The following is a 17,473-nucleotide window of genomic DNA, read 5'->3' as shown; positions in this document are numbered from 1 at the left end:
CGGTGCCCTTCTGTCCTCCCTCCCCTCCCCTTCCCTCCCTCCCCACTTGTCCCCCACTCCCTAGATCCCAGAGGCCTCGAGTTACGAGTGCAGCAGGGTGGGCCGCGCCAGCCCGGGCTCCCGCGCAGCGGTTCTGCTGGTGGTGTTGGCGGCGGTGGCGATGGCAGCACCTGCAGCAGCGGCGGCGGCGACCCCGCCTGGCAGCGGCAGCAGCAGCAGCAGCAGCAGCAGCAGCCCTGCCGACTCCGCCGCCGCCGCCATCTTGACAACCAACAGACGCTGCTACCTTCGCAACGGAAACCAGGGAACGAGAGTTGAGGGAGCTTGGTGAGGCGGGGTGGGAGGTGGGGGAGGAGGGGAGCAAGGACACTGAACGCTGGTTAGTGGGAAGGAGAGCAGGGGCGGGGCCGTGGGGATTCAGCAGCCAATCCGAGGAGCCAGCTCGGCCTCAAGGGGCTCCTGCGGGCTGGGGAGCGGGACCTCGAGGGAATTTCAGGGTAGAACAGAGAACGTCCTCAAGGAGCACTCTCTGTGACGAAGTTGGGTCACCACGGGCGCCGAGGAGCACTAGATTCTTCCTGATGAAAGATGTGGATATGTTGTAAAATCCTCTGATCTCCACCCCCACCGCTCTCCCCACCCTCCACAGCTTGACCAACCTTTGAATTTCTCCTCAGGGATGTTGACACTGCTATCTCTGCTTTCACTCTTGGGGCCTGTGTTGGGTTTTCAGCCATTCAGAAAAACTCCTCCTCTCTTAAGAGACATTCACTGAAATGGACCATTCCTTCCATTTCTAACGCTGTGTTTCTGAGAGTTGTTCCTGCCTTTACTGCAGCTAACCTCACCTAATGTCCACATCCAGTTACCAATTTAAAGTGTCACAAAGTTGTGATAGTCTCTGCTTTTCGGGCGGCCATTGTCGCGTGATTGTCGGGTGATTATTGTCACCAATTTGACATTCGCAGACCTTTGTGGGGTGCGCCTTAAAACAGATGAGATGACCCATTATCCAGAGAAGGTCAAAGAAAGAGTTAATTGACACAGTTATAAGACAAATTTTAAAACATAGAATTCTGAGCCATCTGCTTATTAGCTACAACTGTATATATGTTTTGGTGAAAAAAAGTCTAAAGGCATTTGTTGGCTCCATCATAATGTCATATTCAAGTTCTGACTGATTTTCTTGCTGAAAAGTTCCGAGATTTAGAAACATAATACATTGACCAAATAAAGATTACTCACCCACAATTAAAATGTCTCTGCCAGCCTATCCAGATTTGAGTTGAAGCAAAGAATAATGTGTCCAGTTGACATTATTAAAAAATACCTCCTCCCCTGCCAAAATTGAAAGAAAGAAAGGAAGGAAGGAAGGAAGGAAGGAAGGAAGGAAGGAAGGAAGGAAGGAAGGAAGAAAGAAAGAAAGAAAGAAAGAAAGAAAGAAAGAAAGAAAGAAAGAAAGAAAGAAAGACTATAATTAAATGAAATATACCGAAAAGACTGGCATTTTAAAAGTATCACATCTAATCTTGTATAGATTAAAGCTAAATAATAAACATTCAAAGGCAGTATGGTCTAAGTAGATAGAGGACTGGTTTTCAGATTGGGAAGATCTGGTTTTGACTGATATTAGCTGTGTAATCATGGACAGTCACACTTACCTTTTCAGTGCTCCCAAACAACATAAAAAAAAAATTATAGGTAACTAAGTTTCTCATCTGCATTAAGAGAGAATTTCTCTGCTGGTGAAATAATTGAGACCAAGTAAACAAACACAGTGCTTTCCTGTATGTAGCATATCAAGGGGATAGAAAATAGATGTAACAGGTTGATTGTCTAGGGAAAAACTAAGTGTGTCATACGGATCTTGGTATTTAGAACTGATTATAGTATTTTGAACCTGAAGGGAGCTTAGAGAGATCATAGATTTAGAGCTAAAAGGTACCTTAGAATCACAAAATCAAATCCCCCCATTTTAAAAGATAAGTCCAGAAGGTGAAGAGCCCAATATAATAGAGCTTTTTGTGCCATTACTTGACTGCTCCCTATTACTGTTTTTATTACTTCCTTAGAAGGGGTAAGAAGTAAAATACAGGAGTATATATAAATATAGATGGAAAATAGTAGTCATATGAGAATCATTTGGAGAAAATGAGGGGTGTTTGGCCTGGAGGAAAGAAGACAAAGGAGGGATGCAAATATCTTCAATGTCTTCAATAAATATCTTGAAGATATGACTTGTGGAGAAGAGGAAAGATTTATTTATTTATTTCATTTTGATCCCAAAATAAGAACCAGGAGTAATGTGTGCGACCTGCGAAGAAGCAAATTTAGACATGAAGTCAGGGAAAAAAAACAACAACAAACTTTTCTAATAATTAGAGATGGCCAAAAGTCACCCTAAGAGTTGGTGGATAATAGCCTTCTTGTAGGTTCTCCAGATCTTCAAACTTAGTCTAGAGAATCATTTGATTTGGACCGAATAACTCCAAGGTCCCTTCTAGTTCTCAAATTTTGTCTTTCTAGGAAAGAAGATGGTAGATGGTGTTGCTATAGGTTTAGAATATTTAGGCATTATCCAGCTACCTTGAAATTCTATGATTTAAAATAGAACTTCTTACTTTGTATTTATTTTTTATATATTTATTTATGTACATGGTATCTTCCCTATGTTTCTTATAAACATTTTGTGTCTTTGTCTTCAACCCAGCAACATAATGCCTACAAGTCTGATAACATAGCTGCCTTTTTTCTGTTTCTGTTTTTCTTTTCAGAGTATAGATGACCAACCTGTGATCTTGAAATGGTCAATTCTAGGCTTATAGGCAGATTTATGAATCTGAGAGGCTAGCTTCTGAGTCTTCTAGTTGAAATTGACTGGCAGCAGGATGAGTTTACACATTAGAGAGGATGATCACAGCAGAAGGATAAACTTATTTCTTGGCATGGCTTACCAGAAGATATGAGCCTAGAGGTAATTGTTTAGATAGAGCTGAGATGGAATGTGAAATGCTGATTCAGCAGTCCCACACATTGCTTTCTGATTTTAAGTCTAAACCTCCCAAGAGAATGTAAAAATCCTTAAAGTTATTTCTGCTGCTTTTTTTTTGTTCATGTGTACTTGTGAATCTTTTATATTAAGCATTTCTTTAGTGTGGAGGAAAGAAATAGTTGTACTACACCTGATTTATATTTTACATCCAAAATCTTTTTATGTCCCCCTTCCCCCCCCACCTCCTCAATACACACCATTTACTGGGCCTGAACTTTGAGTAATTTTCCCTGTGGTTCCAAGGTTGAGGCATAACAAGCCAGAGACAGTGAAACCAAAACCAAGCAAACATCCTGAAGTTGCTTTTTAGAGGCTCCTCCCAACTGAATCTCAAAGTATGTGACTGAGTTCAGTGTTCAAGGCAGACCTTTCGGTGAAGAAGAAGAGGTTTAGAGTTTTCAAGTCCTCTGGACCCAGCAGTGGTAGTTTTTATTAGATTTATATTCTGTTCCTTTATAGAGTAAGTTTAAGAGCTGAGGTTAGCATAAACATTTCTTGATGCTCACTTAGGCTAGTGGTCTTTTCAGAGAGACATATTTTCACATGGCATCTTCTAAAAACATTTGATAGTTGTCTTTTGCCCCTGTCCCTCCTTCAAAACCCAAAGATTGTTCTCAGCAGAGAAAACTGAATCAATATGAGATTCAAATAATTCTTTCTTCTCTTAAACACAGTATTTGGCCATAGTAGACACTCAATAAATGCATATTGAATGAATCTATTGTCACCATTATATTTAATCTTTTAACAGCTTTGACTTTTCCCTTATATCATACATAGATAACTTCACACTTTCTGTATTCATCATCAGTCTTAGTGCTTCTGACGCTTTTTTATTTTTTATTTTTTAAATTTTTTTTAAACCCTTAACTTCTGTGTATTGGCTTCTAGGTGGAAGAGTGGTAAGGGTGGGTAATGGGGGTCAAGTGACTTGCCCAGGGTCACACAGCTGGGAAGTGTCTGAGGCCGGATTTGAACCTAGGACCTCCTGTCTCTAGGCCTGGCTCTCAATCCACTGAGCTACCCAGCTGCCCCCACTTCTGACACTTTTAATGGACTTTCCTACAGTATCACATTCTTTCCCAGTTATCTGATCTTGCCTGTATATCCAACATGTCTTTTTAAAACCATTAGGTGATTATTTACTTTTATAGTCACATCAATATTATTAGAAATCTTCTTTTCTCCACAAATAGAATAATTCATTTTTGTGTCATCCAGATTTCATTCTGAGAATATCATATTCCAGTCTGATGAACTTTCATTATATAATTTTAGGTCATTGACCCCTACTAATTCTTTCTCTGAGCTATTTGAAATTTGCTATTTAGAAATCCGAGGTGCATATCAGACATTGTTGTAAACTGTCAGAATCAGGTCTGACACATGTGCAAATGCCTGGGAAAGGAAGGGCAATTCACATCTGGGGATCAGAAGGCAGGTCACAAACTGGGTGAGCAAATTTAAACTGAAAAATAAGGCATGACTGATATTAAAGAGTTAGATGTCAGTTATCTATAAAACTAATTTTCCTTAGATTCAGGTCCCAGGGTTAATGTCACACTACAAATCCACTAGGGACTAGATTGTAATCATATTAATGAGCCAAAGATTTCCCAGGTAATATATTCATTTTGCCTATTCATGATTAGTAGTGAATTCTTTCATTCTTTCAGATGAATAACTTTGATATTTTCCCTATTTTTCGTTCTCCCTCACATGTATTTATAATATTTCTTGCATCTGACCCCTTCTCCCTCCTCTCAATCCCTAGTTTTCCCACAACACTTTTTTCAGAGATATGTTGGAGCTAATTGTTAAAATTTCAACATAACCTTTTATGTCTCAGAAATTGGCAAATGCTACAAATTGGGGCTTGGTTTATTCTGTTAATTGTCTTGAATTTTAAAAAAATGATAAAGAAAATATTAAGAGTTTGTATTAAATTTAAAAGTATTTCATGCATTCATTTTTTAGATAACTGATCTAAATGTTTAAAATGTTTAAATGTTTAAAAACATTTAGAAGTACATCTTTGCTTCTCACCTAGATTACTGGAATGACCTCTTAATTGTTCTCTTTGCCTCAAGTCTTTCTTACCTTTAGTGAATTCTCCACATTCTTATTCAAGTGATTTTCATTAAGAACTGTATTATTCCTCTGCTTTATTTACTATGGTGACTTTCTATTGCCCCTAGAATCAAATATAAATGCTACTGTTTAACTTTAAAAGACCTATACAATCTTGCTTCAACCTATCTTTCCTGCCTCATTATACATTATTCTTCCTACCTTACTCAGTGATCTAGCCAAAATGACCTTCCTTTTGCTCCTCACATGATATTCCATCTTCTAGTTCTGTGCTTTTTTACTTGCAACCTCTATACCTGGAATGTACTTTTCTTTCAGCTCCAGCTCTTAGAATCCTTCTTTCCTTCAAGACACAACTCAAGTATCTTAAGTGGCAGGTGGATACCAAAGGAGGAAAGCAGCCCTGAAAAGAGTTCAGCAAGCCCTCATATCAGAGGTACTAGTCTTTCTGGAAAACCCCAAACAATTTGTTACTATGCTATGGTCACTGCTACTTCCTGATATCAACTCCAATGAGACCTCTGATGCAACTTCTGGATTTCTCAAACTCCTAAGTTTGCCTGGACACTTCCATCTCAGAATAGTCATTTGCTAAGAAAGAATAAACACAAAGAGGCAGAGGGAGCAGAGTGTTCACACCTGCTAAGGCTAAATGGGAGACAGGGCTGCTGATATGAAGTAGTTTATTTGATTCTCAGGATTAATGGAAGTACTTCTGCCTCACTTGAAGCTGCAAGGGACACTTTGAATAAAGCATGGCTAAAGCCTTCTTCATGAAGCTTTCCCTAAATTCTTCATATAAAAGTATTTTTCCCTCCTCAAGTTTTCTTACAGAGAATGTGATCTGTTTCCAAGACACAAAATCTGGGTTATCTTTTGTCAAGTGTATTATAGAGAAAATTCTTGTTCATGTCTTGGATGAGCTAGATAATGTGAAGTTCTTGTCTAAGTCTGAAATTCTGTAAATCTTTATTCTAAAATTCTACCTACTATCATGTTTTTATAAATACTTGTCATCCTCCTGCTACTGGATAATGAACATCTTGAGGGCAGAGACTATATTTTTGAAAAAATCTTTTTGTCCCCAGTACCTAGCCTGGTACCTTATATGTTATAGGTACTTAATACATATTTGTTGAACTTATTATTTTGTTCAAGAATTGGAAACTGCTGACTAAAATGTTGTCTCCAGATTCTGCTTAACCTTACTATTAATTCTAATGTGATAGTAGATAAGGTAAAAAAACTTTAGCAAGTGAGAAAGCAAATTGAAAAGAACAGTGATGGTTTCTGAAAGTGGTAGTAAACTAGCACCTGGCTTATTGTGCATATTTTCCTCCTTTCCCTTTGATTTATATTCAAAATATCAAGGGGAAATGGAGGAAATTATATGAATAAATATGGCATATTCAATAATCTAGGTATTCAGATTACATTTTTGCTCTGAATATCAATATTTGTTTGAAAGTATTTACACTCAATCAAAAAGGACTCATGATGAAAAATGCCATCCACCTCCAGAGGAAGAACTTATGGAGTCTGAAAACAGGCTGAAACTTCCTATATTTCCCTTTCTTCATTATTTTTTGTTTTGTGTTTTGTTCAAGTTCTCTTCTACAAAATGACAAATATGGAAAAAACATTTTACATTATTGCAAAAGCAAAGTCTATATCAGATTGTTTGCCATCTTAGGGAAAGGAGAAGAGAGAAAATTTGGCTTAAATTTTTTAAAAAATGAAGATTAAAAGATGTTCTTACATGTAATTAAGGGAAAAATAAAATATTAAAAAAAGAAAATGTCTCTACTGAAAACTCATTTTCTTTGCTTACCTGTAACCTACAATTAAGAAAAAGAAGGAATGGAAGTGGTATAGACCAAGAATATATAAATATCTATACTTTTTTTTTAATTTTTAAAACATTTTATTTTTTCTGATTACATGTAAAAACAAGTTTTAATAATAGTTTAAAAAAAGTTTTGAGTTCCAAATTCTCTCCTTCCCTTTCTCCCCTCCTTTAACTATGCATCCAACAGTGCTAAGAGATTCAGACTTGGAGTGCCAACAGGTAGTGATGATGCATTTCCATAATTAGATTGGTATTAAAATTGTTTTAAACCCTTTCCTTCTGTCTTAGAATCAGTTCTGTGTATTGGTTCCAAGGCAGAAATGTGGTAAAGGCTAGACCATGTAACTTAAATCATTTGCACATGGCCATATGGCTAGGAAGTATCTGAGGGAGGGGTGGAATCAAGATGGTGGCTTAGAAGCAACAGAAGCTGAAACCTCTCTACCTATCCTTCCATACCAGTCTTTAAAAAGTGCTTCAAAAAAGACAGAAATCCAAACCCAATAACAAGATGGAATCATGGGACTCTCCTACTGAACAGAACTTGAAAGGCAGGCAGAGAGAGCCAATTCCCACAGTATAAGGGACACCCCTCCCCCACCTAATGCTCTGAGACCTGTAATAAGATTCAGGCTGACTGCGGGATTCCAGAGGGAAGGCTGTAGCCATGATGGGGTATCTTGATACCACCACCTGAAACTCAGGGCTCTGACTGAAGCTGGCAGGAAGGATGAAGGGTGTGTGTGGGGGAAGGGCAGGGAGGAGCAGTACAGCTAGTTGGGCACCTGCTGACTGCAGCAATGGGTGAGGATTTGGTCTCTGGGCAGATTAGCTCAGCAGGTCAGTACAACCATCCAATCCAGTATACCAGTAGAAGAGAAAGAAGACTAAAGAGTCCCTTCAGGACAGAGTAGCTCAAACACCCAGGCCCAGTAAACAAACAGAGGAAAGCATGTACAGTCCATAAGGAAGGGAAAAAATGATTAAACAACAGAAGAAAAAGAAGGAAGCAATGATTGAAAGCTTCTATGGAGATAAAGATCAAAGAATAGTACCAACAGAGGAGGATGGGATCCAAGGAACATTAAGCAAAATCTCAAAAAATCCAGGGAATTGGACTCAGGCTCTGCTCTGGAAGAGCTCAAAAAAGAATTAAAAAATCAAATAAGACAGATTGAAGATAATTGGGAAAAGGAAAACAATAGCTTAAAAAGCAAAATGGGACATCTGGAAACAGAGGCACATGAATTAAAATAAGAAAATAGTGTTCTAAAAGCCAGAATTGACTAATTGGAAAATGAAGCCAAAAAGTTAAAGAATGAAAAGAATGACTTGAAAAGAAGAACAGAGCAAAAGGAAAAGGAAGATCTAAGGTCATGGAAGAAATTCAGTCTTTAAAAATTAGAATTGGACAATTGGAAACTAATGACTTCACAAGACATTAAGAAACTATAGAGCAAAATCAAAAGAATGAAAAAATAGAAGAAAATATAAACACCTCATTAAAAAAAAAACAATTGACCAAAAAATAGATCCAGGAGAGACAATTTAAGAATTATTAGACTACCTGAAAGTCAAGACCAAAAAAATAAAGCCCAGACATCATACTTCAGGAAATTATCCTAGAAAATTGCCCTGATATTCTTGAATAAGAGGGTAAAATAGAGATTGAAAGAATCCACAGATTACCTCCTGCATTAATTCCCCAAATGACAGTCCAAGGAACTTTATAGCCAAGTTCAAGGGCTCCCAGGCTAAGGAGAAAATATTACAAGAAGTGTCTGAGGTCACATTTGAACCCAGGACCTCCCATTTCTAAGCCTAGATTTCAATCCAGTAAACCACCTAGCTGCCCCCAGGATTAAATTTATTTCCTTGATCACTTATTCTTCTTCCTGTAGACTGATAATATTCAATGAAAAATAATTATTTCATGTTTTGAATTTGTACTTTGTGGAGATTCATGGATTGTCTTGAAACAGTATTAGACCATTTGCTACCCTGGTACTCAAGAAATATTAAGAAACATGAAGTAAGACCTTTAGAATATTGTGTATGCCTTCTGTCAAAGATTTGTGGAAAGATAGGAATAAGAGTTGTTCGGGGGCAGGTAGGTAGCTCAATGGATTGAAAGCCAAGCCTAGAAATGGGAGGTCCTAGATTCAAATCCAGCTTCAGACACTTCCTAGCTAGTGACCCTGGGAAAGTCACTTATTGCCTAATCCTTACTGCTCTTCTTGCTTGGAACCTATGCACAATATTGATTCTAAGATGGAAGATAAGGGTTAAAAAAAGTTTTACAGATGTGATAAAGCATAAATGGATAGAAATCAGTATTCTTGTGGGAAATCACCTGTTTATTAGCTTTGTTAGAACATTCATGTATTAAAATATTGAAGAATTAGTTATGGAGATACAAATATACATTTAATAAAATATCTAAGAATAAAATGTTCAATAAAAACTTTTTAGATATGACTTTATGAATTTTTAAAATAGCTTTCTTACTATATTTTTTCACCTAAAATGTTTCATTTGACAATTAACTATCTGGAATTTGCCTGTGTGCTGTTTCCTTAGGCCATCTGTTCCTGTCTATGACTAATTTTGGAATTGAAGCCAGTTTGAGCTCAGCTGCCCAGTTTTCCAAGATGAGCTGTTATTGTCCACGTGGACGACTCTGTTCTTAGAGAAGTACACCTTAAGCTTACTCAGATTTACACTTAATCAGCTATACCTATAGGAATTTGTTCTGACAGGGTAAATGAAATGGTAACTAAATGATTTGCAAGACTATTAACACATTTTTCCTGTTGGAGAATTCTTCTGCTTTCATGAATCATCGTAATGCAAATAATCCAGAAAGTGTTTGGAGATAGAGTCTACTATGCAATAGACATATACTGTAAAGTGCTATGTAAATGTAGATGAAATGGATTCAGAGGTGTTTGCTTAAAAACAATTATAATTTGTTGAGTCAGTGATGACACCTACTTCTGATTTGGACTCAGTATACATAGAAAAAAATTAGATGTTATAAAGTTAAAAATCAGTATAAATGAACTGAAATAAAAAACACATTCAAGAGCCTAAAATACATACTCCAGATGTGAAGGTTGATCAAATTAACTAATTAACATTACTCTGGACATGATGGATAAAACTCATGTGGTTCTAGTATGATTACAGGATCATGGAACTTAGAGATCAAAGAGACCTTAGAAGTCATTTAGAACCACTTCCTCATTTTACAAATAAAGAAACTGAGGCCTATAAAGGTTAAGTGATTTTACAAAACCACAGAGGCTCAGAGTAGGAAGTGACCTCAGAGACCATCTAATCCAATTAATTCCTGAACAGGAATCTTTTTCATATACAAAAGACCATTTTTCCCTGTCCCATTATGAACATATTAATTTCCACAGATATAGCTTATCAGAGAAATATTTTTCCCAAATGCATGAAGGATATACTTTTGACATGTAGACATTAGGAGGAGGTTCTGTCCTAAGTATTTTAATTTTTTGGTTAGTACTAGAAAGCTTTGAATGTATAATAAAATAGCTTTTATCTATACCATAATTGCATTACATAATTTAAAATGACCAAAAGACAGCAAAATCTTGTATTAAAATGCTGATTTTGTCATTTTTCAATTGTGCCTGACTCTTCATGACCTCATTTGGGGCTTTCTTGGCCAAGATCCTAAAGTGGCTTGCTATTTCCTTTTCCAGTTCATTTTACAGATGAGGAAACTAAGGCAAATGGGGTTAAATGACTTATCCAGAGTCATATAGCTAGTGTCTAAGGAAGTTTTGAACTTAGGAATATGAGTCTTCTTTCTTCCAGGTCTGGCAATTCACCCAGTATCACTTAGCTGTCCTATGAAAGTGCTAAGTTTTCAAAATGAAATCTGTAAAATGTCAAGTAGAATTAATTTTACTATGCTTTTTTTTTTTAGATATGGATTTCAAATGTTGATGAATTATTTTCTGTTCATTTGGTATAATCTAGTGGCTATAATTGAGTGGGAGGGATGGAATGACATATCCAGTAACATCTCAAACAGATTCATTAAACTCTAATAAATCACCTACTTCATACTTTTGTAGTTATTCCTGAGAACCAAATCAGGTGCCTGTGTTTTTAAAATGAGTGGTGTTTTAAATGTAGGAACTAAAGAATTGGGGTGTTGGCTTCTATTTGTGTTGCACATCTTCCAAAAACTTTTAACTGAAGAGTCTGTGCACTGCAATTTTTTCCACAGAGTTGGAATTTGAAGCAGTGTTTTCATTTCTTCAAGAAAAATATGGTACCTTTAAGCCTAACTTCATCAATATGCCTAAATATATGCATTTTTATATGGGGAGAAAATGTACAAGGTAATTGTATACAATTTTCTAACATGGTAAGTAACATATTTTTTGATAAGAATTTGTTTAGGTAATTTTCACAGAATAATGTCTATATTTGCAATAGCTCCTTTTATAACTAAAATTCATTATGGAATATTGAGTTTCCTTTTTCAAAAAATATTAAAACTAAATGTTGTGACTATTATTATTACTACATTTAGACTCATAATTTAAATGGGAATTTGACAGTTAAAACAATTTCTAATACATTTAAATTAAAAAAACACAATTGTAGGACAAATTAAAAATGTGACTAATATTAATGAAATATCTGATTAGGATTAAATGTTTCATTTTAATGAGCTATTTTATCTGTTATGTAATATGTTGTGTACTTACTATTGTATTTTTTATCAAGAAAGCTAGGAAGTATAACCCTAGAGAAAAATACCTATTACATATATGCATATTTAGACTTTCCTATTTTTGTATAAATTTATTTGAGCTCTTTAATTAATATTTTAAATTCCATTTTATTCAAATGTAAAATGCATTTATTAACTTCCAAGCCAGAAGTTTGAAAAAATAAGTGAATTATATGAAATCTAATGAAATAAAATTTAATTCTTTTAAGCTATTCACATAAACTAAAATAAAGCTCTACATAACCACATATTTTAAGTTTTCTAGAATATTTGTTTTGTCAGTTATTACTTTTCCATGATGCAAAGAAAAATGAATTTAAGAATAACTAGTTCTGAAATATAAATTTTGTCTGGGTAATTGTAGATGTACAAATCTGACTCATGTGAAGATAATAGTAATACAAAGGTGCACGTGATAAATATGAAAGCGAGGCCTAGCAGTAAACTTTATATTTCTTTGAGGAGTGGATCAGAGAAGACATTATGGATTGTTGACTGTTTTCATTCCTTGGAGATCAGCAAAGGGCAGAAAAGGCTTGACTCTGCAAATCTCCCCCAACCCCAGCCTTTTCCTGTTTCTTGAGTAGGGGATTTCTGTGTAATTTCTCTATTTCTTTAAAGCTGTTTCTAATTTATAGTTGAGCCTGACTTCTCCAAGATGCCTAACTATGTATGTTTACAGATATGATTATAATGGGGGAAGCCAGCGAATAGCTTGTCAGACAGAGGTAAGGAGTCAGAGAGGATGAACCTTCTCCAACTGACTATTGCAGACAATAGGGAAAACTTTTTCCTTCCTATTACCTGATTAGGAGCTGAGACAAATGAGAGAACATCCTGTTGTTTTGATTATAGAAATGACTTAAATTAAAGCTCCTCTAAATAGCAAAGATAGACCAACTGTGTGACCTAGGACCATTTTTCAGTTGGCTATGGAACACGTAAGAGGGAAATTTAGGATATTTTATAGATATATATAAAACGTGGCCTCCAGGAATCAACAGTTCAGATTGATTCCATAATTAAATCAGACCCAAGTCAGCATCGGGTTGAGATAAGTTTATTTACAATCAGGAAGGTAAAAGTATAGGAATAAAGAGAAAGGGAGAGGCTAGGCCAGGCCTGGTCAGGCCTGGACGAGAGAGAGGAGGTTAAAAGGCTAAATAAATGAAGCTGCAAGCCACAAGGCCTAACAGCCAGATAGGCTGGTGCCTGCTTAGGCAGAGTTTAGAAGAGGCCTAGGTAGGCCAAGGAAGTCAGCCTAACTTACCCACGTGACGATACAGAGTGTAAGCGTTCTGTGGTCTCAGGAGATCCTTCAGCACCGAGTTCAAAGCAGGAACTGCCTCCACAGGAAGTAACCAACATACTTAAAGAGAAAGTGTCTTTCATCACTTCCTGTGGTCCACCTCTAATTCAAATGGACAAATGGCAGTCTCTACATTGATTTGGACTGCCCAAAGGGCAGTCCCTTGTTCTTGATTTGTTACTTGTTGTCATGTGTGGGTAACTCGTCTCCCCTCCGCACTAAGGAAGGTGAGGGTGACATCATTTCTACGCCTAGGATGAGTAGATTTTTGACTATGAATGGGCTAGAGTTAATTCCATTTACACAAACAGATGGTTTAGAGTGTTAGGCTTTTTAGTGAAATTTGTGGCCTTCAAAGTGAGAGACAGAATAGAAGCTTGGGCCAAAGGAAGATCATATCCCCTAGGCCTACCAGAGAGAAGGTGTGGTCAGGGAAGCATGGCTATACTCTAGGATAGGGGTTCTTAATTTTTTGTGTGTCATGAAACTCTGTCAATGTGGACCCTCTTCTTGGAATAATATTTTGATATTTTTGAAAACAAAATATATAGGAAACCAATTATTTTGAAAGAAAGATATAATTTTTTCCCATCCAAATTCCTAGAATCTCTGGAATCTATTAATAAATTCTGATAGAGGGCTACCGCCTTACATACATTACTAAACTGGGTCACAGTGCCATCTGCTGTAAATAAGTAAAATCTATAGTAAATAAGTCATTCTAGGACTAGAAGCCCTATCTTCCATTCATAATGGTATATTGCCTTGAGAAGCATTATCTTATTTTTTTAGTCTAGTTTTCAATATAGTACTTTTAAGAAATATATTTCACAAAAGTATATTACTTAATTAAAATTTTATCTATAATTTGTACAGTTATTTGATGTGAAAAATAATACATAAATCATATAATAATAAATGGAGGAAACCTGGACCTTATGTACATAATGAAATACCAATCCATTATTATTCATTATTTATTAATTCATTCCCTTTTCCCATCAGTTTATCCTAAACCCCATCCCAACTCTTGCAGAGGGACATGAGTACTCACTTCATTTCAACCTTTGGGCCTACTCCTCCACTCTTTTGCAAAAGTCATTATTAGACAGTATTACTCACATCCTTTCAGTCCACTTGAAAGTCACCAACTTTAATCCCAAGATGGAGGAACATTGGACTTTTAATGGCTGCTCTGCAATTGAGCCCTAAGGACCACTGGGCCTTACTAGGTACTCTATTATTATATGTCCATAAAGCCTGACCATTTGCTTTTATGCAGTTACTGAGCCCAGGAATTTCTGTTTGTCCTGCTGAAAACTATTGAAGATTTGGGATGATTTGAAGATCCTGCCCTGTCACTGTACACTAAGGACCAGCCATACTATATCTATACCTTTCCATCCATACTGTACCTGAATGTTTCTGTATGTTTCATCTCCCTTAATTGGAATGTGAGCTCCTGAGATAAAAAATCTTCTCCTTTTCTGTTTCTATCTACAGTAGTTAACAAAGTGCTTGGCACATAATAAGTTCTTAATAAATGCATCTTAACTAATTTATTGATTAATTAGTTGGCCACCCAAAGAGAGGTGAGGCTTAGAAATGGAATGCTATTCGTTCTTTAAGAACCATAGAGAACTTGACATTTCTTTAGCACTTTTGCTCATCATGGAATTTCCAAAAACAGATGCTTCCTATTGAGTAGTATCAGATTGACTAGCAGTGCCTCTTGGTTAGTACAAGACTTTTAAAAAGGTATGTTTAGAAAATAGGGATATGTCTAATTGAGAGAAGAGACATTATCATGGCAGACAAGGGGAGAAAGAGTATTGTAAGAATATAAAATTTAGGCTTTTATGCTAATATGAAAGTTCTAAATTAATATTGTGGTTGTTGATTTAAAAATATTATACCTTAAGTCAAAATTACTTTTAGGAGCTTTATTTACAAAGAGGTGGAAAGAGTGAAAGTGGAAAAATGTAAGAAGAGGGTAGAGAAATGTCTAGCCTACTGCCCTAAGTGTTGCTCCAGTGTCTGGTGTTACGATTAAAAATGATAAAGACTGATATAATAAGAGAAATTAGTAGTTTAATTAAAGCCATGCTGGTAGGGATAAAATCATTAGACCACGCGCCTGTAAGAATTCACATTGCCTCAGCCATTTTTACCTTTCTTATCTTCCCGCGCCTGGTAGCTAAGAGGACGACTTCCTCCTGACCCAGGAGTCTTATCCCCTCTCTTACATCATCATACTTCCTGTTTGCCATGAGGAATCATGGGAAATGTAGTTTCAAAGTCTCCCACATGTCCATAGGGAGTCTGCTAGACATTTCCCTGAATTTAAAACAAGCATTTCCCCCTGAGGACCGGCAAAAAAAGGTTGGTCCTTTTTCTTTGCTGGATCTGTAAACATGGACAACTTCTAAATTTTAGTAATTTGGGGGATAAAAGAAATAGATGAACAAATGGATAAAACTAGCCGCATTGAAAAAAAACCAATTTGGAGGCAGTCCCCTATTGGTATAACAGTGTACAATTAGAACAAATTGCATTCAGCTGTTTAACTCCCCATAGTTCAATCAACTGCACCCCAAAGTTCAATTTTGATCTTCATGGTCCAGTGAAGGCTTTTCAGGCATCTTCATGGTGTCTTCACCAAACAGGTTTGTTGTCTGGATTCTGGGGAGATGGCAAAATCCTTATTCTGAAATTATTCTCAAAAGAATTTAAACTAAACATTATATTTTATAAAACATATATTTCCTTCTAAGAATTATACATTTCCCCCTGAAATTACTCCTAAAAGAGTTAAATATACATATATTTTGACATTATTGAATTTTAAAAAACTTAACACACATCCCCCTGAGAAAAATTCTAAACACACCTTATTTCCTGAAAAGGGTACCTCAGGTCAGCTAAGGATGAGTGGCTGTGTCATGGGGGTTGTATGAAATCAATTGGAAAATAAAAAGGAATAAAATTTAAGAAAAAAGAAAAAAAATTAACTTGTGAATGAAATGTAAAATGTGCAAAAAATGTAGGGAAAATAAACTTATAACAGGCTTTTGAAATAAGGCCCAATGAAAGTGATTTAAGCAGTTTGCTATTACCCATTCAGGGCCACGACTTAAGGGAAACGTCTCTCTCTGATCTGATTTGCCTTCAACTTCTCAGGGAATGAGTCAATAAATAATCAATCCTAGGTGCTTTACTAGGAATCTAAGTTAAAGGGGATCCTCGTCCTCTAAAATTTTAGAAAAGACTGGAACTCCAAAAAAACTCAAACCCCACTTTCAAGCCCTTCAGTATTGGCATAGAACTCCTGCGATCCATGCAGATTCTCAGTTAGGTCTCTTTGACCTTGTGCTTTCTTAGCACTATTAATGGCTCTTGCGTTCCCTTCTCCTGGAATCAGACAGAAAGGCATTAAATTACAGTCCCATAGGCTCTTCAAGTGTTTGCATTAAGCTTATATCACTGTAAAATTAAAAAAAAAGGATAAATAATGATAACATATGTACTTCCAGTACAAGATGAGAAAAAGGAAAAATCAATTGCTCTTAAAAAAAATGTTTTAAAAATCAAACATATACTGGCTCAGCCCTGTCAGGGCTTGGTAACCTTCAGCCAGAGGACCAGGTGGTGTCTTCAGTAAGGGTTCCACCAAGGCAGCCTCCTCCAGGAAAGGAAGACCTCTCCAGAACCAATCTCTCCAGAAGCCAGGAAAGGTAGGCCAGCTACTCATCCAGCTCACCAATGTAGAGTCTCTGAAGATGAACTCCCAAGGAGAAGATCCAAGGAGAAGTCCAAAAGGCAAAGTCCTCCAACGAAGCAGTCCAAAGAAGAAGCCACCTCTAAAGAAGAAGTCCAAAGGAGAACCCTGCCCCCCCACCCCGACAGGAAGTTCAAGACTTTTTATAATCTCTTTTCCAAATTTCCAATTACAGACTTTAAATTTGTCTAGCACTGCCCAAGGTGGTGTGGGAAGCCAATAAGAAAATAGATAAAAATCTGAGACTCCTCTTTTGACCCCTTTTGTGTTCCCTGTGATTTCTTGTTGAAAAGTATTGTGGATTTATTAAAAAGCTTTAAGTTCCTAGCAAACCTGAATTTAAAAGGTTAACACTCTTCCCCTTTGGCCAGGAATGCAGCTGCCTGGTACAGCCAAGGCCAAAACATTAGCAGGGGCAATTCAACTCTGAGAAAATATTCCCTGGCTTGGCTTTTTGATAAGAACCCAGTCAAAATTCATCCTTGGCCTTGTTCAATTCTGAAGCCAATGAGACCTTTTGTGTTTTGATATGATATAATTTGTAACTTCTGCTCATCCGCAAAGTTTTGGGGGGGGTTCTTTTGTGTGAATTGAGTATATATATATATATATAT

At 36.6% G+C, this 17,473-nt stretch overlaps 1 protein-coding gene across 1 annotated transcript in view; it reads left to right on the top strand.

Moving 5' to 3' along the window:
- The first annotated feature begins 11,301 nt into the window (after positions 1-11,301).
- The window catches only part of ANGPTL5 (angiopoietin like 5), a 26,457-nt gene continuing 20,285 nt past the window's right edge, over positions 11,302-17,473 (top strand). Inside the window, exon 1 of the mRNA XM_044666250.1 lies at positions 11,302-11,400. Coding sequence (XP_044522185.1) covers positions 11,302-11,400 — 99 coding nt within the window. The remainder of the gene's footprint in view (positions 11,401-17,473) is intronic.

The sequence above is a fragment of the Gracilinanus agilis genome, chromosome 3 (genome assembly GCF_016433145.1).
Source record: "Gracilinanus agilis isolate LMUSP501 chromosome 3, AgileGrace, whole genome shotgun sequence".
Taxonomy (NCBI): domain Eukaryota; kingdom Metazoa; phylum Chordata; class Mammalia; order Didelphimorphia; family Didelphidae; genus Gracilinanus; species Gracilinanus agilis.
The sequence above is the reverse complement of the archived record's forward strand: the minus strand, read 5'-3'. Positions and strand labels throughout refer to the sequence as shown.